Source organism: Antedon mediterranea, chromosome 3 (assembly GCF_964355755.1).
Source record: "Antedon mediterranea chromosome 3, ecAntMedi1.1, whole genome shotgun sequence".
NCBI classification, from domain to species: domain Eukaryota; kingdom Metazoa; phylum Echinodermata; class Crinoidea; order Comatulida; family Antedonidae; genus Antedon; species Antedon mediterranea.
In genome coordinates, this window is record NC_092672.1 from 35,175,371 (window position 1) to 35,198,224 (window position 22,854).

Sequence of the window (22,854 nt, forward strand, 5' to 3'; positions counted from 1 at the left end):
TTTTGTCAGCAAATTAGTAAGTAATAGGCTATAAATAGTAAAAACAATCTTAATACAGTCGAAGTACTAGTTAAGTTAATAAGTTATAATTAATATAAAATTATTAATATTCAGTATTTTTTATTTCCCTGCCTCTTTTCCACAAAAACTATAGAGGGCGGACTTTAACACAATCACACGCGGGTTTTGTAGGCTGGGTAATTGCGGCAATACGGTAAGTTTTGATGAATAAAAATTACATTTTATTAAGTAATTTTTAATAATTATTGTGAGTAATATATAAAATGAATACTTCAATAAACATATGCTCATAATTAAGTAAGGTTTAGTTGTGTATTTTTGCTTCGTGAGAGATATAAACCGTAGGCCGGTTTAATTAATTTCGCAAACGTCCTAAATCGCCGGTCCTCCTTTGACGAACGAAGCCTTCCTCCCCGCCCAGATACAGTTGGGAAATCGGAGGTAAAACAATTAAATTTAATACAGGTACTGTATTAATTCGGTCTAGTATTTGGTGGATTTAAATTAATACAAAATGATTTGCTTAGAAACTTTTTGATTTTTGTTCTCAAGAAATTTAAATAAAAATGAGTCTGAATTGAATTTTCCATTCTTCTTTCACTGTTTCAGCAACAATATGTCTGGTTTTTTCAAAACCGGATCGTCCTCAGAGAGTGACCGTTCATCAGGAGAAGAAGACAATGTACCGCAAGTAGCGCCAACCAAGTCCACGACAACACGCTTTGGGTTTAGTGATGATGAAGAAGACACAAAGAGAGTAGTTAGAAGTGCAAAAGACAAAAAGTATATTAATTTGTCAATAATATTTTGATAATTTAATAATATAAAAAAATGAATAATATTTATGTTAATATGTCATCCCCTGATATACGCTTTATTTATGTGTGGCTACTGTGGGCTTATGCGGACTCATTTGTAGTTAGTAACCATTTAAAAATTTATTTTTTCATACATCAATCTGTCTTTTAAATGATTTGAGTTATAAATACATACATTCAAATTAATTTGCCTCCCTAAGGAGAAACATTATAAAAAGTGACAGACACATCTAAATATTCACATTAATCATAAAAAGAAAATCAAAAACATTACAGCAAGTCCAATAATTGATATCCATAATTTATTTATATTATTTTTTTTCAGATTTGAAGAAATCAATGATGTTATACGGTTAATAAAAAATCACAAGAAGATTAAAGATATATCAAAAGTGCTTACCGGATTTGAGGATCTTCTTAAATGTTTCCAGAAGAACAAAGCCGTACTGAGTACTGACGATAAAAAACTGCCACGATTTTACATCAGAACTCTGGTTGAACTTGAGGATTTTATAAATGAAGTGAGATTATTTAACTTATATTCTAGACTAATTATGCACTTGTCAATTGACCCCTAAATGACCCCCAGGAGAGGTGCATCATTTACAAATAATTATTGATGCAGGTTTGCGTCAAAAAACTTAGATGGTACGTCACATCAATGGTGTGTCGATGTCCGTCACTTTACCACCCACCATATCATGAACAACATGGTCACAGTGCGTCAAAATGGGTGCGTCATGGTCACCTAAAGATAAGTCATATTTTTTACGCATGTGTGTGTCATGCTATTCATAAGGTATGACGCACATCGGACAATTGATGCACCTCTCTCGGGGTCGTATAGTGGGTTATACAATTGACAAGTGCATTAACAAAATCTTAAATACTATTAATACTATTAATTGTTTTAATAATTTTTTATCAATACAGATATATGAAACTTTTAACATTAATTTTTAAAATTCAAAGTTACACTGACCTACTACTTCTTGATCTTCACAACTTGTAGAATTGTGTTGAAGGGGAGCTTTGTTTTTAATACTATACATATGTCAAAGTTGAATCATTTGTCTTTGTAATATTTCAGTGTTGGGAGGACAAGCGTAAATTCAACAAAGTGAACGGTAAATCTCTTGCAACACTACGCCACAAATTGAAGAAACATAACAGAGATATTGATGAGGAAATCAAAGCTTATAGAGAGGTATGACCATCATGTTTTGACTGTAACCTTTGACCTTAATGTTCTGGAACTATTTTTTTGCTTTGTCAAGGTCAGCTCTACCCACAATGAGGTGGTGGTTGTTTTGGGTGTAGGTCCACCCCCAACTTAAGTTTAAGGTTTTTTAATGATTTTTTTTTTAATGTAGAATCCTGATGTTTCCGATGCTGAGAAAGGTGGAGATGATGATGAAGATGAATGTAAGTATTTAACAAATATGGTAGTCATATGCCCAAATATGATAGTGATATGACATCATCATGTCCATATATAGGCACATCACATTTTTTTGTCAAGTTTGATAGACAAGGCTTTATAGAGGTGTCCATTGAATAGAGGTTGGCCATAGTGATAAAACATATTGCTACTTGTTTGTTTCACAGAAAGTGTCCTCTTAATAGAGGTGTCCCTTGAATAGGAGTTTCCCAGCCTAGGATTTCTACTCTATATTATTACAAATTTTTAACATTAACATCTGTTTATTTGTTAGCGTCTGATGATGACACTGGGAGAATCGAGAAGAAAGTTGAAGAGAAACGGATACCTCTTGTAAGTGTAATTCATTTATTTTGATGTATGTTTTATTCTATATTTATTTATTTATATCAACAATATTTTACGAGGGTGGTCCATCCAGCCGAAGCTGATCATTAGGGACCCACACAAAAATACATCATATAATATATTGTATGAATTTAGATGAAATTAGGAAATTTAAGAATTATCACAAATTAAATGGATCATTTTATTAAAATATAATATTTGATTTTTGCAGGGTTCTGATGACGAAGATGATTTTTTTTTTGATGACGGCGATTCTTCATCTTCGTCATCTTCTGATGACGAAGGAGGAGAAAGAACGTTTACAGCTGAGTATTTCTTGAAAAAGTAAGTTATTGTTACAAAAAATATTACAAATGTATTAACCTGGATGTATTTTCAACAACTTGGGTTGACCGAATGTATTTTTAACAACTTGGGTTGACCGGATGTATTTTCAACAACTTGGGTTGACCGGATGTATTTTCAACAATTTGGGTTGACCGAATGTATTTTCAACAACTTGGGTTGACCGGATGTATTTTCAACAACTTGGGTTGACCGGATGTATTTTCAACAACTTGGGTTGACCGGATGTATTTTCAACAACTTGGGTTGACCGGATGTATTTTCAACAATTTGGGATCATATTATAGTTGCGGTTTTGGGATGATTTTTTAAGAAAAAGGAAACTATTTTAATATTTAGAGAGAAAACACCAGCAGATAAGGATAAGCAACGAGAAAAGGAAGAAAGAAGACAACAGCGTGAATTAGATAGAAAGAAAAGAGAAGAAGAAGAAGACAATGATGGCGGCTGGAAGAAGGTCAGAGGAATCCCAGCTCACTCGGTAAGCAATCTTAAAAGTTAAAATTAATTTTGTAGTGTAGTCAGCGCTCAAAATTTCTTCTTTTTTTTTCGACTAGGAACCTTGTTGTAAACTAGCAAAATCAGCAGCCTAACTAGCAATACAACTTTGTTGGTAAAATAGTTAAATTCTACAAAAAGCTGAATTTAGGTGTAGGCCTAGCTAGGCCAAGCTATTACTAGTACTTTGTTAACTCGACAATCATATGCTTAAGCTTTTTTAACAAAATTAAAAAATAGAAATAATGAAAAATCTACTAGCAAAATGTTAAATTGCTAGCGTGAATTCCAAGCCCTGTGTAGTGCACATTTAAGTAAAGGTTTCCAGTGTAAAGGACCTCTGTACATGGTAATTATGATAAATGATAAATTTTGTGTATCAGGAAAAACCCAAGATGTTTGCCAAGGATGCCGAGATCACGCATACACTCGTCCTAAAGAAGTTGAACGAGATCACCGCTGCACGTGGCAAGAAGGGGACTGATCGCAGCTACCAAATTAACATGCTACGAGAATTGAGGAAGATTTCCGGCGAGAATCAACTAGGAATTGGAATGGACCTGAAGATCCTAATGAATATAGGATCCTCAATATTTGATTACAACCCAAATGTGGCTAGTTGTATGAAAGATAATATGTGGGACAGGTTAGCCAAATATTACAATATTGAATCTATTAAATCAGGAAATGCCATTTAAGTGGAGTTTTGGAGTGGAGTTGTGGCTTGGTGGTTATGATGCTTGGCTACCAATCCAATGGTCCTGGTTTCAAGTCCTGTCATTTCTGGATTATTTCTAACTACAAATTACAACTCCACTTCCCAAAGACTTGTAATAAGACTTTGTTTATGTAGAGCATCTTGTGTATGTTTGTCTTGTGAACAGGATTACCACCTTTTAAAAGGATAGTGAATGAATTCGCTTACTTGGTTATCCTTGGCAATTTACCTAAATATATTAACAAAGGCCATTTATATCTGTTTATGAATTTTTGTTTATTATATTATACATTTTCTTTAAACGCCATTTACATTTATTTATGGCTAGATATATAAATGATTAGTTTAAATAAAGTTTATTTTATTTTTTCAGCTTTTTGGAGTTTATTAATGAAATGCTTGACATAGCCTCAAATAACATGGACATTGAATTCTCTCATGATGTACCACTGGATCATGAACAATTAGAGGTAATATATTGTATTCAAGGTTTTTTTATAAAGCTCTATCTACATTATCAAATTTTATATGACAACAAAATGGACATGATGATTTAAGAAAGGCAATATCGTATATCCTATTTCAGTGGTCACATAACCATTTGAAAATGTCTTTTGATATACTATATAAAGCTCTGTCTACCAATATATATGGACATGATGATGTCATCACTATCATATTTAAGCATATCACTTACCATATTTGGGCACGTCACACTTTTTTTGGGTCAAACTAGTGTAGACAGAGCTTTAAATGTAGAGGTACACATAGCTGCAATAGTTTGTTAAACCCCACTTACACATCTGCCAATATTTGTATAGACTGCTCCGTATGCTATTTCTGGTTGTCCATTGACTGTTGTGGAACGACTTGACAAGGAGTATGTCAAAATACTTCAGAATACTGATGCCCATTCAACTGAATATGTCAGAAGGTAGGTTTTTTTTTTTTTTCATTCTCATTTAGTGCAGTTGCATTCACTTTCAAATGCTCTCCAAAAACAATAAATGACCAAGGAATAACATTTTTTTTTAAATACATGCTTCTCTTTTTTTTTTTTTATTTATTTTCTCTTTATATTATAATTTGATACCTAGACTTCAAGATGAGCAGAAAATCTGTTCTATTATCACTCGTCTTCAAAAGTACATTGAGGCTAAAGGAACACCAGCAGAAATTTGCAGGAACTACCTACTTCAAATTGAACATATGTACTATAAGGTTAGTTGTTGTTTATGTACACTGGTGGCCTGACTAATGAAAGCAAACATTTTTTTTAAACTGTACATTATAATACGATTACCATTCTGTTACGATTTGGTACGTAAACAGGGAACGATTAAACGCAAACGTTACATAACAGGCAACGATTGAATGTAATCGTAATTAAAATTACCTCACGACTTTTTAACCATTGATTTTGAATGAATTTTGAATTATTTTTTTTATCGGAATTTAATAGTACGACTATAAAAATCTGAAACAAGTGTCGAAAGAAGACATAAAGGAGAAGCAAGAAAATGGAAAAGATGTTGAAGAAGAAAAGAAAGATGAGGAAAAGAAGGATGAGGAGAAGAAAGAAGAAGAAAAGAAAGATGAAGAGAAGAAAGATGAGGAGAAGAGAGAAGAAGAAAAGACAGATGAGAAGAAAGATGAAGAGAATAAAGAAGAGGTCACCAAAAAGGAACCAGAGACACCAAAAGGTTAGTTGATATTTATTTTAAATTCAAATTCCATTATTTAGTATTACAATACATGTATACTGCCTAATAAAAATATTGGATCCATGGACGGAACCAGTGTGGTGCCCAGTTGGCCCCTCCCCCTAAATTTAAAAAATACTGCAAAATTTCAGCACTTTATTTAACACTTTATATGCCAAAATCCTGGATCCGCATCTGGTGTTTCATTTATATCCATTATGCAATTTTGCACTTGCCAAACAGTTCAAGTTTATTGTTTCACACAATAGAATATACAGAACATAAATGAATACAATAAATAAAACATTTAAACATTCTGATATGATCCACGTACAAAATATATTCTATTGCTTAGAGGACGTTGCTGACTTCATGGACCGAATGTGCAAATATATCTACACAAAGGATTCTACAAATCGTATTCGTACACGAGCGATGTTGTGTCACATCTACCATCACGCCATGCACGATCGTTGGTACCAAGCGCGTGACCTTATGCTGATGTCACACTTGCAAGATACTATTACTCATTCTGATATTCCAACACAGGTAAGTAACATTAATATTTATAGTAATATTTTGTATTTTTGTATTTTGTTTCTGTTATCGTTTTAAGAATACATAAGCACTACACTACACTATCAAACTTTATGTGCCCATATATGGACATGATGATGTCATATCACTACATATTTGTGCATGTCACTACCATATTTGGGCACATCATTACCATATTTGGGCACATCACTACCACATTTAGACACAATTTTTGTCAAACTAGTGTACCCTTTCTCTATATGTATTCGTCTTTTACCAATATTCTGTCAGTAGTTTGATAGTCCTCATACTCATTCATACTTGTTCAAAGGAAGGTGCCATTACATTCTTTCTATGCTTTTTGATTATTTAACAAACAGTGTTGTCTTGAAATGGAAAATGGGTAAATGTAGTTTATACAATTTTCTTTACTTTTTAATTGGTAGATTCTGTACAATAGAACATTGGTTCAACTAGGTCTTTGTGCTTTTCGTCATGGAAACGTAAAAGATGCCCACAATGCCTTGCTAGACATCCAGAGTGGAGGGCGAGCAAAAGAACTTTTAGCTCAGGTGAGCAATACAAGTTTATAAGTTTATTTCAATTGACAGAGCTTAAGAACCTCTATTAAGGGTTGACCGTGTAATTTAAAAATGGTGTCAACATGAAAAATAAACTAGTTTCCTGTTTGTTTTAGGGTTTACTGATGCAGAAGCAAATGGAAAGAAGTCCAGAACAGGAGAAGATAGAAAAACGACGACAAATGCCCTTTCACATGCACATCAACTTGGAATTACTGGAGTGTACTTATCTAGTGTCTGCAATGCTCATTGAGATACCTTATATGGCATGTAAGTATACTGCAGTTGGCTTGCATCAGTTGAATTAGATGAATTTTACCATAGTTAAACGAGTCCTCTGATTAAAACGTTAAAGCTCTGTCTACTCTATCAAACTATTTTTACAAAAAAGTGTGATATGCCCAAATATGGTAGTGATATGACATCATTCATGTCCATATATAGGCACATCACCTTTTTTTGACACATAAAGTTTGATAGTGTAGACAAAGCTTTAGATTGGCATAGGTTGATTGTAACTAATGTAGCATTTTCATTAAATATTAGGAAAAATCATGTCCTCAAAAAAACAAATTATAGACAACCTACCGCTAAACGTTCTGGAAATACTGTACATATATGATAGATAATAAAGTTATAAATACATTATTATTAAATATAATTGTTTTTTTTTTTTTAGCCCATCAGTTCGACATCCGTCGCAGAATGATCAGCAAAAGTTTCCATCACCAGCTGCGCTTGAGTGAACGTCAATCTCTCGTCGGGCCTCCAGAGAGCATGCGTGAACACGTCATGGCAGCGTCACGAGCTATGCGACTCGGTGACTGGAAAGCCTGTCGCGATTTCTTGATCAATAAAAAGATGATGACAAAGGTGTGGAGTTTGTTTCACAATAGGGATGAGGTTCTGGAGCTTCTTACAAGGTGGGTACACTGGATAAATATACATCTAAAGCTCTGTCTACGATATGACATCATCATGTCCATATATGGGCACATCATATTTTTTTGTCATATATAGAGTTTGATAGTGTAGGCAGAGCTTTAGAAGTATATTTATAAATTTATTTATTAATTAACATTAACAATTTATCTTCCACTAAATAATTTATACACTTTATTTACTGCATTTGTTTCATTTGTAGGAAAATCCAAGAGGAGAGTTTAAGAACATACTTGTTTACTTACGGCAGTGTGTATGATTCCATCAGGTAAATACAACCATTTTTTACAGATTTGTGTAGTTGAGAGGACCTTTAATATTTACTCCTCTCTACCTTAACCCCCTTGTTACACTGTTTGATCACATACCATTCATAGATATTGTTACTTAAGCGAACGGAAATAATTATTTTTTAATCTGTAAACTGCCCAGGTGAGGTGAGTTCATACACTGTCCTCCTCAAATGAACCACATTAACCAGAGTACAATACAAGAAATACATATATATATTTCTTTTGACAGCATGGTAACACTGTCAGAACGTTTTGAAGTTGACAAAGCCGTCGTCCACAGTATCATAAGTAAGATGATCATTGGTGAGGAGTTAAGTGTAAGTAATAAAAACTTAGTTATTAGTATTTTATTGTTTAGTTACTTTCTTATCTAAATTAATGTTAATAATGTTTAAATATTAATAATCAATGTCTTCAGGCTTCATGGGATGAACCAGCCGCAACAATCGTCATGCACAGATGCGAGCCGACACGCATTCAGACTCTGGCGCTACAGCTCTCCGAGAAAGCCAACAATCTTGTTGATAACAATGAACGTCTCATTGAGCACGGCGGTGAAGGCCGAGGTCGTGGTATGGACGATCGCGAGGGTCGACAACAAGGACGTGGAAAACAATACGGAAACAAGAATTACTCAAACCGTAGCTACACTGGAGGAAATCGTTCGTACGGTGGAAACAGAAATTCCAATTATCAAGGTATTGTTTTATTGATTGGTATTGTTTTATTGATTGGTATTGTTTCTATTGATTGGTATTGTTTCTATTGATTGGTATTGTTTCTATTGATTGGTATTGTTTTATTGATTGGTATTGTTTCTATTGATTGGTATTGTTTTATTGATTGGTATTGTTTCTATTGATTGGTATTGTTTCTATTGATTGGTATTGTTTTATTGATTGGTATTGTTTCTATTGATTGGTATTGTTTCTATTGATTGGTATTGTTTTATTGATTGGTATTGTTTCTATTGATTGGTATTGTTTTATTGATTTATTGATTGGTATTGATTTATTGATTGGTATTGTTTATTGATTGGTATTGTTTCTATTGATTGGTATTGTTTTAATTGATTGGTATTGTTTTATTGATTGGTATTGTTTCTATTGATTGGTATTGTTTTATTGATTGATGATACTAATTACATTGTTTCATTTCTTATATATCTTTCAGGTCGAAGACGTCAACAACGTTATTGATGAAAGTGCACCCCGCAAGAATATGTAGAACCACCAGTCACGGCTCTAACTGTCGATCTTCAATATTTAGATTTTAAAAATATGATTTATCATATATTCTTTTTAGTTCTATTATATCATGCTATATAATTTTGGTTTGGCCCTATGATGGACCTATCATGGGGCTTGGCCCTATGATGGACCTATCATGGCAGTATCAATACCATACTGAGACAAGGGTTTAGCCCTATGATGGACCTATCATGGCAGTATCAATACCATACTGAGACAAGGGTTTAGCCCTATGATGGACCTATCATGGCAATATCAATACCATACTGAGACAAGGGTTTAGCCCAGTACAAACATTGAAATATATTATGGTCATTCATGCACGAATGGAATGGAATAGTCTCTCCAGCTTTGTGTTCAAAACGAGTTGGAGATCCTTGAAACTTTAACCCAATCAAATGTCGTATTCGATTGGGAGTTTTGCCGTTGAGTATACTTCCATTAAGCCTATTTTACACTAGACGAATTTATTCGCGCGACGCGAATTATTTCGCCGCGAAAAAGTTCGCGCGATTGTATATTTTATTTTACACTAGCAATTCGTGATTCGATTCGCTCGGTAGTTTTCGCGCCATTAGCGGTGATTAGCGCGAAATTAAAATGGCTGCAGTGAATGTTAGACAACTAACCATCGTTTTCATATTAATCACAGACTGATATTTTTATTTACGAAACTAAAATTATAGAACAGTAGTATACCTAGGCCTAGGCTAGGCCTAGTACTACTTACCGTCTTTGTTAAAGACTTGCCCTATTTTCACCCAGGCAGTTTGTTTTATCGGCCTGTTCTTATAGCCCTCACAGTGAGTGTCCCAGAGACATCTATATTTTCTGACCACTTCCAAGAACAGTTCCTTGTCAAATTCTAGTGCAAAATTTGGCTCTTCGATGTTTTCCTCGATATCAGTAGCATCAATTGTACTACTATAAATTGAACTAGTAGTACTAGTATCACCGAACCATGACATTATTATTATTTTCATCCATTTTTTTCTCGGGGGGGGGGGGGGGATGAGGAATAAAAGGTCAGGTCTGGTCAGGTTACAAGTATGACGTCGAAATCTCTATCGATTTGATTGGCTTGCGCTTTATTTCGCTGCGACGATCAACGAAAAAGTTAAAACTGGTCGAACTCACTTTTTCGTCGCGGCGAAAAATTGCGAGCTGCTAGAGCGATGCAGCGAAGGTGACGTTTCAAGGAAAAAACAAACAGCGCATGCGTATCCTCGAAATAATTCGCGTCGCGCGAATAAATTCGCCTAGTGTAAAATAGGCTTTAAGTATACTTCCATTGGGTACTTAATTAACAGAGTATTTTTAGCATTGAGATTGTTCTTAACATTTACATTATTATTCGAATACAAAAGGTACTCAACGAATCTTAATATATACAACGACGAAAGTTTCCAATCGAATACGATAAATATTATTACTAAGTCGATGACCTTTGGGTCAAATGCAGAGAATTTATTCACTTTCTAGTTGACCTTTGAACTTGACTAATCAAAATACTTGTATATTAAAAATGGTTATAATAAGCAGCACTTACATTAAAGCCCCAAAGGAAGGATTTTGATATTGCCATCATTTCGGAAACATTACAGCTACCACTATGCTGCTCTCATAACAGAATCGTTATAATAATATTCCATAACACAGCTTTGTGAGAAAAAGTGAGTGAGTGAGAAGTTCAGAAAATGTCTACTATAAAAATCATCAATTAAAAAATTATCAAGCGAGTTGCTGAATATCTAAAATAAATCTCTAATAGTCATAAAATTGTAGTTTTTGTCTTTGTGTAAAACATTTCTCATCACAGGTGTTGGGTGTTTTATATACTGGAAGTTATACAACATATTAGAATCAATATACCTCTACTCCAGTACAATGTGTACAAACTTATTAACAATATGGTTACTAAATTCAGAACAGTGATGGGTTGTTTAGATCTTGTATATAACACTTTATGGGCTGTTTTAGTAGTTGTATGAAAAATATCTTACAGTTTTGATATCAACAAAATTGATTGAAGTGTTTATCACCATTCGATCATTGGATTTTATTATGATATAGGCCTAGATCTATATGAATGCTTTTGAAAATGTTCTATACTTTTAAATTATTATTGTATGAATAGCAGTTACAACCAAGGTAAGATATTAATCTTCGTGAAAAAAAGGAGTAAATTTATAATATTTTTGCACTAAAAAGAATTGTTTTTGTCAGAAAATTAAATGTCACATTTGAAGAGGGCGCTACATAATTTCTTGAATAATAGATTTCCGGGTTACCGAACGCACACGTCCTATGACGGAAAACAACCTTGTTTGGTTTGTTTTTTAATACTACTTTATTTAAATATAATACGAAAAAATGTCTCAGAAGGCAACAAATGAAGATCTATATCCATATCATTGGCTTGTTTGGCACAACGATGTCCAGGCCCTTCGTAGAAAGCTGACCGAACTTGACGATATTACTTTACAGGTAGGCCCATGCCTTGTTAACTTCTTGTCCATCCAAACAAACAAATTGTGTTAGAAATGATGTTCTTTCCCGCCACAATGTACCTATCGTATGACTAGAAAGATAATTGATCAGGCCTAGCGTTTTTCTAAAAGTCTACAAAATGTTGCCAGAACTGTATTTTTATTATTGTATATCATATAGATGTTTATGTTTATAAAGTTTTTCTAGGTTGTAGTTAATTTGTAAAGCAGTAAATTTAGAATTAAATTATTGTTTGTTATTGTCTTATTGTTGTTTACATAATACAGTGAAGTATATATATATATTTATTTTTAAAAAAGAGGCCTAATTATTGTTTTATATAATGTTATCTTATAATTATTAAATAATGATCGGTTTAAATGTAGGGCTATATACTGTATTGTGTGATATGTTTTCATTCTTTTGAAAATTATTTCTAATATTGTTAGTTTGGTTTTTTTTTTATAGGATGTTCTCGCATCTAAAGATCCGCGCGGAAGAACTCCTTTGCACCTTGCTGTATCACTAGGACACTTAGAAAGCACTAAACTTCTACTACGTCATGGGGGACTTGTAAATGACGTGAACCAAGATGGGTGGACAGGTAAAACGGTGCCATTCATATCTTTCAAATTTAAACACTTAATATCTTGGTTCGGTATTCATTTATTCGTGGTCAAACACAGTAAAATATGTACATGGTTTAAAATTATTTTTCTTCAAAGTTAAAAATTCACATAAAAAAATATAAAATGAATTTGGTTGATTCATTCAATATTAGTTGTGGCTTGGTGGTTATGATGCTTGGCTACCAATCCAATCCTGGGTTCAAGTCCTGTCATGTCAGGATTTTTTTTAATGACAACTTCATTCCCAAAGACTAAGAAATAATAATCTTGTAATAATCTTGTGTATATACAGTATATGTTTGTCTTGAGGATGAGGATCTTTGCAAAACAATATGAATATTACTTTGGACAAAGTTAAACTTTGTAAATTAATTGATTATTTAATAGTATACTTGAAAATCATGACTACAGTAATAATGGATTGGCTGAATCATAGTCAATATCAAATCAAATCAAATCAAAATTAACATTTGTTTCCTTAAATTGCAGAAAAGATAATATAACATAACAACAATGAAATGCAATAATAATGTTTAATAAAAAAGAAAGAAAAAAAGACAAGAAAATGTAACAACCAAATGATTACTTTCATCTCATTAAAAGAATGTTAATATTTCTATTTCGATATCTTTCTGTATAATAAAAAATTGAAAGCAAAAGGTGGCAACCTCTAAAAGTCTAGCCTGAGTGGAAGGAGCCATATATTAACTAAATTTCGAACAAAAAAATGCAATCACAATATCTAGTATGAATTATTCTTTATGGTCCTAATTTTTTTTTTTAATTAATTTTTGAAATGCAATCAAATACATTTACTAATTTTGGGTTTAATTTTTAAAGAGTTTATTGGGATATTTATTGCTGGATTGTTTAATTTTAAACAGCTCTACAAGAGGCAGTAACTAGTGGAGATCCCGAGATAGTGCAGTCAGTCTTACAGTATCGGGATCATCAAAGAGCAACCTCAAGAATCGGAGGTATTCCGCAACTTCTTAAAAAATTAAACTCGGTAAGTTCTTCCTGAAGTTATAAAAGTAAACCATTTTAGGAACCACCCCTTCGGCGTTGACATTTTTTTTTGTTAATTCAAAAGTGGTTTTACTTACTTGCTTCAACATTTAAAATCAAATGTATTTCAAAACATAGTGTAATATATTTGTTTCTAAAACATCCAGTTTTCATATTCTAATAGCCTGTCCTGTGATCTATAAATATTTATACTTGAGTTTTAGTGAGTTGTAACTTGTATATAATAGATGTACATGGTGTAGAAGACAATGTGTTATATATGCTAACACATCATTAACATATATATGGGTTTTTTTTATGATTCAGGCTCCAGATTTTTACATTGAAATGAAATGGGAGTTTACAAGTTGGGGTATGTTTTATTAAATATTGCTATTATGTATTATAACCCTCATTTATGTATGATTCAGAAACAGAAACAGAAACATCAGCTACAGCTACTATATAATATACAGTCAACTCTCCTAATACTGGTCTGGCCAAACATGTCTGGTTTTCTGAAAAGTCTGGTATTCGGAATGTGTTTTTAATGGTAACAATTTATTTGGGACCTTTTGGACCTCCCGAAAAATCTGGTTTTCAGAGAGTTTCCAGTTTTCAGAGAGTCCAGTATTGGGAGAATTGACTGTACTGTGTAATCAACATTATTAGAAGAATATTTTTTTTAACTTTAACACCTCTGGTCATCTTTAGTTTAACACCTCTGTTTAGCATTAATAGTGTATCACCTGTGGTTTAACATTAGTAGATGAACACAAATTTATTAACTCATGAATGCTATACACTAATTGTTTAAACGTTAACATAGATGAGATAAGTGATTGGCCAAGCGGGTTTACGCAGTAGAACCATAATACCTTACCATATTAACAGGGGCAAGTGTTAGTACTATAAACCGTATTTCCAGTGTACACATCTTACTCATGTGCACTTACCTAGTACATCTTTTGAGACGAGTAGGGGGTTACCCCGGTGTACTAGTACACACACAGCCACTGTCACACACGGAAACTTAATCATAACTCATCAAGAGGGCCCCTTGATTGTCAGCATACACTGTTTAAGGTCACCCTCTATAAATATGGTGAAATAAAATTGTAAAAAATGTGACTCGCATGCTGTTGTAATTTATTTTAGTTCCTTTAATGTCAAGAATCTGTCCAAGTGATACATACAAGGTTTGGAAAAGTGGACCTAATGTTCGCATCGATACAACGCTCATTGGATTTGATAATATGAATTGGATAAGGGGCAGTCGAAGTTTCATATTTAAAAATGATGGTAAGAACATCTACATACTTGTTGTATTTGATCTAGTAGAAGTGCAGTATTGGTTTAATTAATTAGTAAATGTATTGTAGTCAAAAAAAACAATAGTATTAACAATAATATATTTAAGGGAAACAAAAGTGGTATAGCTTAAAGTGGATAGTTAAAGGATAGATTGCATATTTTTTTTCAAATCTACCACTTTTAGTCACGTGCAACAGCCCACTATGTCGGTCGGATGGTCAGTAAACACTAACTCAAATTTAAGTACGCGACTGCAGCCATGTATATGCTATATGTTCAGTTTTAATACAATAGTACTAATCTTGTTTGTATTGACCTTGTAGAATTAGTAATTAGTTAGTAAATGTATTGTAGACCATATTATTATACAATAGTATAAATAAAAATATAAAGCTTGGTTCCCACTAGCAACGCAACGCAAGGACGTAACGCAACGCAAGTGAATTGACCAATCACAAGCGATGGCTTATTCGCTTGTGATTGCTAACTATCTATAACTTCGCTTGTCATTGGTTAAAACGCTTGCGTTGCGTTTACGTCCTTGCGTTACGTTCTAGTGGGAACCAAGCTAAAGGGAAACAAAAGTGGTATAGCTTGAAGTGGATAGTTAGGATATATTGTACATTTTTCTTTTTTTAAATATAGTATTTTTCGGTCTTAATGCATAGCCCTAATATTCATTTTGTTTTCCTGGATGATACAGAAACTTGCATTATAAAGCTCTGTCTATACTATCAAACAAGTTTGAAAATAAAAATGTGATCTACACAAATATGGTAGTGATATGCTCAAAATAATGACATGCCCAAATATAGTAGTGACATGCCAAAATATGTTAGTGATATGCTCAAATATGGTAGTGATATGTCGTCATCATGACCATATATGGGCACATCACATCGTGATTACTTATGAAAATCAAACATATTAATTTTTAGTCTTAAATTTGGGATTATATTTATTAGAAGTTGGATTGTTTTCAAGCATAGACTATATTCTATATAAGACAATGTCAAAAAACTGTCGGTAATGCCTCCATAAATGTAAAATTTGTTTAATTTTAGCCAAATGTGAAACTGAAAACATTGAAAATTTGTTTAATTAACCATAATATCTGTTTTTCTTGTACAAACTGTAGAGGGCAGTAGGTTTAGCTTTCTAGAGGTGGATCATGATCGTCGTGTTCTATACACGGAAACACTGGAGCTGCAAGAGCACCACCAAGTTGGTAACATGATTCCGTCGGAGGATAGTATCGCAGCCCGAATAACCTCACCAGTCACAAACACATATATTGACACCGATAAAATAGAATTTACTAGGTAATTCTAATTTATTAAAGAAGATTTTAAAATTTGTTTTGGTATTTATATTTGTCCTCAAACTTAACTAGAAAATAAGGAAAAAAACGAATTAGGCCCTCCATGGACCCACGGCAGACAGCAGTGCAGCACCTACCAGATCAGCACAGACGATCCCCTACTCTTTGCGAATAGTGTACCAAGTATACTATCTTGCCTAAAGCTCTGTCTACACTATCAAACTAGTTTGGCAAAAAAAGTATGATGTGCCCAAATATGGTAGTGATATGCCCAAATATGGTAATAATATGACATCATCATGTCCATATATGGGCACATCATATTTTTTTGTCACAAAGTTTGATAGTGTAGACAAGGCTTATGGATACAGTTATTTTATTTTTATTTTTATTTATTCAATTTCTGCCATATACATAACAAAGAAGACAAAACAATTATAAAAGGAGGCACGGAAACACCAAACAGGTGCTAAACACCTATGCTAGTTGGTCAACCCAGAACAGAGAAAAATAAATAAATTACGTTCTACAATAAAAGCATCGACAAGAAAGCGACACTACACACATTTTCAATATCAAAATTATTTAAAAAATAAATATTGAGATAATTAAGTAATTTGGTTTTAAAAGAACTAACAGAAATATTTAAGTTGCGGATTTTACTGGGTAAGTTATTCCAAATTCTGGTAACACTTGGGATATATGATTGAAAAGAAGATTCAGTTCTGCAGCGACGAATATCAAAAAGAGTACCAACAGAAGAAGAGCTACGAGTAACACGTTGTGGATTACGAATATGTCAATATTATTATTATTATGTCAAATATTATGTCAAATTTCGCAGATTCTAGTGTTTTGAGAATAATATTTATTTTTTTTTTTAAATAGAAATAAAAGTGGAATTTGGGGATGGAGACATGATAAAGTTGAAAGTGTGAATAGTTTTGAGTGTAAAGTGTTCAGTGCTGGCAATGTGCAATTAGTCACCAAAACAAGAACAGAACACCTAACAGAAGCTGACAAGGAGAGGAACAAAGGTAGTACAGCTATCAACAAGCTTCTTTTAGATCATAGTAATCATAAAAAAATTAATGCTCTGTCTACACTATCAAACTAGTTTGACAAAAAAAATGTGCCATATATGATAGTGATATGCACAAATATGATAGTGATATGACATCATGTCCATATATGGGCACATCACATTTTTTTTGTCAAACTAGTTTGATAGTGCAGATAGAGCTTAGGGGTTGTTGACAATAATTTATATGGCAAGTAACAAACATTGTACTGATAGATTAATTACATTAAACAGAGTTGGAGACAAATTCTATGGTTAGTGACGTAATATTTTCAATGGCTGCTGGTGACAACAAAAAAAGAATAATAGGTAACAAGTATTTGCAACAAAAAGTTGTGCTTGATATTGGACTATTCAACTATTATTGTTATTGGTATGAATAATATGTATTTTTTTCTTGACAATTTAGCTGAGACGGCCAGTATACCTTTTGCATCACCTCTGCAATCATTACTTGGAACAGCAGAGCAACAACAAGAGGAGATCATTGGAGAATCAGTAAGAACTGTGTTAAATGTTTATTATTGTGTATTTAGATTTAGAGCATTACTGGCTTATTGTCCCATCTGAAGGACGAGGAATGAAAGCAAAGCATTTTGCTTAAGGACACAAACAAGATGACATGTTGTGAATTTCAATCGGATTTCTTATTATTATAAATAAAAATAAATGAGTGTGAAATTAAAATTGAATATTTTTGTTTCTTTATCCTATTCAGCCAGAAGTGTCACAGGTTATCAACCCATCTAATCCATCGGATATTCGACCGGAAGACTACTTCAATCCGGACTACGACATAACCGGCCGCGACATCGGTCGACCTAAAGAGATGACGTCCAAAGTACAGAAATTTAAAGCGACACTGTGGTTAAGTGAAGAGCACCCTCTATCAATGCAGGAACAGGTGCTTCCGATTATTGACCTCATGGCTATTAGTAACGCACATTTTGCAAAACTACGAGATTTTATCACTCTACAACTACCATCAGGGTTTCCAGTGAAAATCGGTACGAGTCTTCATCTGAACTTAGTAATACTTTACTTTTACGAATAATAAAAGAAATATATCTTAATAGCTATTTGTGTAGGTGCTGTCTATTACCCAAATTTGTGTGTATAGAAATATTTTAGTTGTACTGGGCGACCTCTTCAGTCAACGACTGCTCTCCCAGAAGGCCCAGCTATGACCAGTGGCTGTGATGTACTAGTACACCAGGGTAACACCTGTTAGTCTCGAAAGATGTACTAGGTTCTTTAAAGGGCACATTAGCTAGATGCGTACACTGACCGACGATTTATAGTCTTTATCCGAGAAGACTCATTCTACCACAAGAACCATGGAGCGAGTCGAACTCTTGCTGATGTTATGGCTACGTAATTACGGTTCCACTGTCTTAACCATTCAAAATAGTTTGACAAAAAAGAGACCAAATATGGTAGTGATATGACATCACGTCATATAAAGTTTTATAGTGTAGATAGAGCTTTACACAAAAAAAATTAATTATTTTGATGTTTTTCATTTTATAGAAATACCACTTTTTCATATTCTAAATGCAAGAATAACTTTCGGCAACCTTTACGCTTTAAAAGAACCAGTAGAAGGCGTTCTTGCTGTGAACGACAGCAAAGATACCGAGGATGGAACCGAGGTGGATGAAGTTACTGGTGCTAATAAAAAGTGTGTCGTCGATGCGAGTGTATTTGAAGCGCCACCAGGGTATAGTAAGATTAGGACGGACCAAGTTAGATATGAAGATGATGAGATGTTGCAATTTGCTATACAGCAGAGCCTGCTAGAACAGGAGAATGGCGGCGGCGGTGGCGGTGGTGGCAATAATGTGAGTCATCTTTTTGTACATTCAAACTTTTCCAGTATGCTGCAACTTAAAGATATATTGTCCCCCGAAAAAATAATTTTTTAAATTTTGTTTGTTGAATATGCCATTTTAATGTCCCATAATCGTGATTCACTTTGACAAAAAATTGGGTCGGCAAAAAAATTATTTACCTGAAAAAACTGAATTTAAATAAAAAAATAGTCAAATTGTCTGTCAGACTTTTTATAAACGAAATCATTTTTTTCATTTTTGTTTCTATTGAATTGAATAACTTTATTTGACTGCAAAATGGCCTATTAAAAGTCTGATTTTCCAGGATTTTGGTTGAGAATACATTTTTAATTTATTTTAAATTTTGTGTTTTTTAGTCGCGTGGAAGCGACTCTATAGTTCACTATGTCGGTCGGTCGGTCTGTCTGTCGGTCGGTCCGGTATCACTATGCGTTTTATCGCTTTATGACCTTATCTTGATATCAGTTTAATCTAGCTAAGTCAATTTTTCACAGAATATTCCTTATGGCCAGGAATCGATGTGGTTATGTTTTCACGGTGCGCAATAAAAAATTACGCGGTCTACGCACGATTTAACGAAATCACGTTTGTAATCATATCTTAACAACCATGAATCACAATTAAATAAAATTTGGTACTCATAAATTTCAGGGCATAAATCATCATATGGCAATACAATTACGTGCGTAGCGCATGTAACGCATGCGTACGCGCGCTTAAAATTTTCAAAATTTATTTTCGATGAAATAAGAGTACGTTTCAGGCAATTTTAAGCATTTACAAAACTGCCATGAGTGCGCAGATTTTTGCGCGGCGCACTGCGCGTTAAATGTTATTGCGCACTCTTTTTGCCCGATTTCTGTTTTCTTGACTTACTTTTCAACTCGAAATTACGTTATACGAGCACGTCAAAAGTGACAGGCTACGCACGTGTAAATTAAAAAAATATAAATGTTTTTAAACATTTCAACATTTTTAAACATGTTCAGTAATTTCGGTCAGTATAGTTCACTATGTCGGTCGGTCTGTCTGTCAGTCTGTCTGTCTGTCGGTCTGTTTGTCTGTCGGTCCGGTATCACTATGCATTGTAGCACGCGACTTAATGGCTGTTGGCCTTGTTTTCTCTCTCCTCAGTTGAATTCATGGAATCAAGCTGAAATGTTAAATGAACGCGTTGTAATTGGTCAAAGTGCAGAAGATGAAATCTTACAGAGGTATGACATCATAAAAATACAGAGTTGTTAAATATTGTTCATAAAAAAATAGTTTGAGATGAAAATAAACTATTCAGCATTAGAAAAGAAAAACAATTTTCTGTCTACTTACACTATCAAACTTTATTTAACAAAATATGTGATGTGCCCATATATGGACATGATGATGTCATTTCACTATCAACCATATTTAAGCATATTACTACCATATTTGGGCATATCACAATTTTGTCTTCAAACTAGTTTGATAGTATGAACTGAGTTTTAGGGTTATAATGAATGTATTTTGTTTTGTGGCAGTCATTGTTTTGTCAGTGTTGGCTATCAATGATTTTAGTTTCATTATTAAGGTGAATAATCCATGAAGCATACAAAAAAGGTGGGGAAAAAAAATGTGTTATTTAAAATTATTTTTTAAATCATTATCTTTGAATCTATCACCTGTCTTTCTGCAGAGTGATCCAAGAGAGCCTTAGAGAATCACGACCAAATAATTTGAAAACAAACACAGGAGAGAAAGCTGTGCAGGTAGAGAGGCCAAGTCCTGTGATGGATGAACAGATGTTACTAGCCCTACAGATGTCGCAGGAAGAGCTAGACGCACAGGAACGGCAACGCAAAGAGGAGGAGGATGAGTTACAGAGGATTATAGCACTCTCATTGACGGAAAAGTAAAAGTGGGTTTGTTTGAAAGGTAGGCATTGTTTGAGTTCAAGAACAAGGTGCTTTACTTTTAAGAGAGGGCGTCTTCAAGTCAGCTGTACTGCAGTAGTACTGCAGTAGTACAGCTTTTAAAGATACTCTCATAAAACAAATATACAAACTGTTTTTGGTTCGTCCTTTGGATAGAATCTAACGCCATTTGTTCTACACATGATCGGAACTTTTACACTGGAAAAAAAATGGATTCCTGGTGTGCCCGTAGCAGGCCTATTCCAATTTCTATGTTTTCTACCTAAAAACTATTAAATATAAATAAAATTGTATATGCTACGCATGAGACATTCAATTTCCGTCCATAAAATTAAAGATTTACAATTAAAATCAATATTTTTGTGTTTATCTAGGTTACATTAATGGAACATTATCTAATTTTATGTGTACATGTGGACGTAAGGAGACCTTAAAATACAGTTTATATTGAAGCAGACGAGACAGACAGCAAGCACTGACTGACAAGAGGTCTATTTCGATGAGGGCGCTGTCCCCGATTTTGATGGTAACACAAAAATATTCATCTAGTGATGTAATTAAATAGCCGATTTTTGTTTTTTTCTTTGTAAGTTTGCAAGCAATATTGTTGACCTTTGACTGGAAAATGGATTGTAACCTCTGACCTCTGATTTGAGTAATCTCAGCAGATAGGAGTGTTGCTCTATATAATTTGCCACTGCAATCAATGAAGTAATAATCAAAATCATGAGAACTTGAGATAAAATTACAACTACTGTATTTCAGTTTCTGATTTCTTAAGATATCCACTTCAGCATGGATACAAACCAACGAATGCCACCGGTTCATTTTTAAGAATAATATAGATTTTTATTTATGGTGTAGTATTAATTTGTGCAAATTGCCTACACGGTGTGGGCTAGTAATCTTTAAAACCTGTTGGTTTAATAGTACTCTAATATTAACTTGTATTCTATTAGCATCCTGAACTCTAATGGTACCCCATGTTCTAATAGTAACTTGAATTTCATTATTATCTATATTTAAACCAAATTTAACTTGTTAGTAATCCATGCTCTAATAGTAATCCTGTACTTCTTAGTAACCTCATACTTTAATGGTAAACCTATACTCTAATGGTAAACCTATACTCTAATGGTAAACCTATACTCTAATGATAACCCATACTCTAATGATAACCCATACTCTAATGGTAACCCATACTCTAATGGTAACCCATACTCTAATGGTAACCAATATTATAAAGGTAAACCCATACTCTATGGTAACCATACTCTAATGGTAACCCATACTCTAATGGTAACCCATACTCTAATGGTAACCCATACTCTAATGGTAACCCCTTACACTAATAGTAAACCCATACTCCAATGGTAAACCCATACTCTAATGGTAACCCATATTCTAATGGTAAACCTATACTCTAATGGTAAACCTATACTCTAATGGTAAACCTATACTCTAATGGTAACCCATATTATAAAGGTAAACCCATACTCTATGGTAACCATACTCTAATGGTAACCCCTTGCACTAATGGTAAACCCATACTCTAATGGTAAACCATTACTCTATTGTAAACAATGATACTCTAATGGTAACCCATGATACTCTAATGGTAACCCATATTCTAATGGTAACCCATATTCTAATGATATCCCATACTCTAATGGTAATCCCATACTCTAATGGTAACCCATACTCTAATGGTAACCCCTTACACTAATGGTAATCCATGATACTCTATGGTAATCCA

The 22,854-nt window shown here is 33.6% G+C and overlaps 2 protein-coding genes across 2 annotated transcripts; both read left to right on the forward strand.

The window, feature by feature from the left end:
• The first annotated feature begins 176 nt into the window (after positions 1-176).
• Positions 177-11,280, forward strand: LOC140045364 (eukaryotic translation initiation factor 3 subunit C-like). The gene is made up of 21 exons (XM_072090223.1): positions 177-214; positions 631-804; positions 1,165-1,360; positions 1,930-2,046; positions 2,213-2,264; positions 2,555-2,613; positions 2,840-2,952; positions 3,313-3,454; positions 3,855-4,117; positions 4,563-4,659; positions 5,011-5,123; positions 5,287-5,410; positions 5,652-5,892; positions 6,248-6,441; positions 6,876-7,001; positions 7,127-7,280; positions 7,690-7,933; positions 8,155-8,220; positions 8,475-8,562; positions 8,664-8,943; positions 9,419-11,280. Exons 2-21 carry the CDS (start codon positions 638-640, stop codon positions 9,442-9,444), a joined length of 2,862 nt encoding a protein of 953 aa, XP_071946324.1. The 5' UTR covers positions 177-214; positions 631-637; the 3' UTR covers positions 9,445-11,280.
• Positions 11,281-11,752: 472 nt separating this feature from the next.
• Positions 11,753-22,300, forward strand: LOC140045365 (ankyrin repeat domain-containing protein 13D-like). The gene is made up of 13 exons (XM_072090224.1): positions 11,753-11,982; positions 12,454-12,589; positions 13,499-13,623; positions 13,950-13,995; positions 14,781-14,924; positions 16,075-16,258; positions 17,146-17,294; positions 17,748-17,836; positions 18,057-18,345; positions 18,869-19,179; positions 20,326-20,405; positions 20,861-21,099; positions 21,473-22,300. The coding sequence occupies exons 1-12, from the start codon at positions 11,869-11,871 to the stop codon at positions 21,078-21,080; spliced, it is 1,887 nt and encodes a 628-aa protein (XP_071946325.1). The 5' UTR covers positions 11,753-11,868; the 3' UTR covers positions 21,081-21,099; positions 21,473-22,300.
• Positions 22,301-22,854: the final 554 nt, after the last annotated feature.

Bases quoted from the DNA above. Each gene is read 5' to 3' on its own strand.
- LOC140045364 (XM_072090223.1), top strand. From the start codon at position 638: ATGTCTGGTTTTTTCAAAACCGGATCGTCCTCAGAGAGTGACCGTTCA. The intron at 5,124-5,286 runs GTAGGTTTTTTT...TTTGATACCTAG, and splicing joins TCAACTGAATATGTCAGAAG to ACTTCAAGATGAGCAGAAAA. The intron at 7,002-7,126 runs GTGAGCAATACA...TGTTTGTTTTAG, and splicing joins CAAAAGAACTTTTAGCTCAG to GGTTTACTGATGCAGAAGCA.
- LOC140045365 (XM_072090224.1), top strand. From the start codon at position 11,869: ATGTCTCAGAAGGCAACAAATGAAGATCTATATCCATATCATTGGCTT. The intron at 17,837-18,056 runs GTAAGAACTGTG...TATCCTATTCAG, and splicing joins AGGAGATCATTGGAGAATCA to CCAGAAGTGTCACAGGTTAT. The intron at 19,180-20,325 runs GTGAGTCATCTT...CTCTCTCCTCAG, and splicing joins GTGGCGGTGGTGGCAATAAT to TTGAATTCATGGAATCAAGC.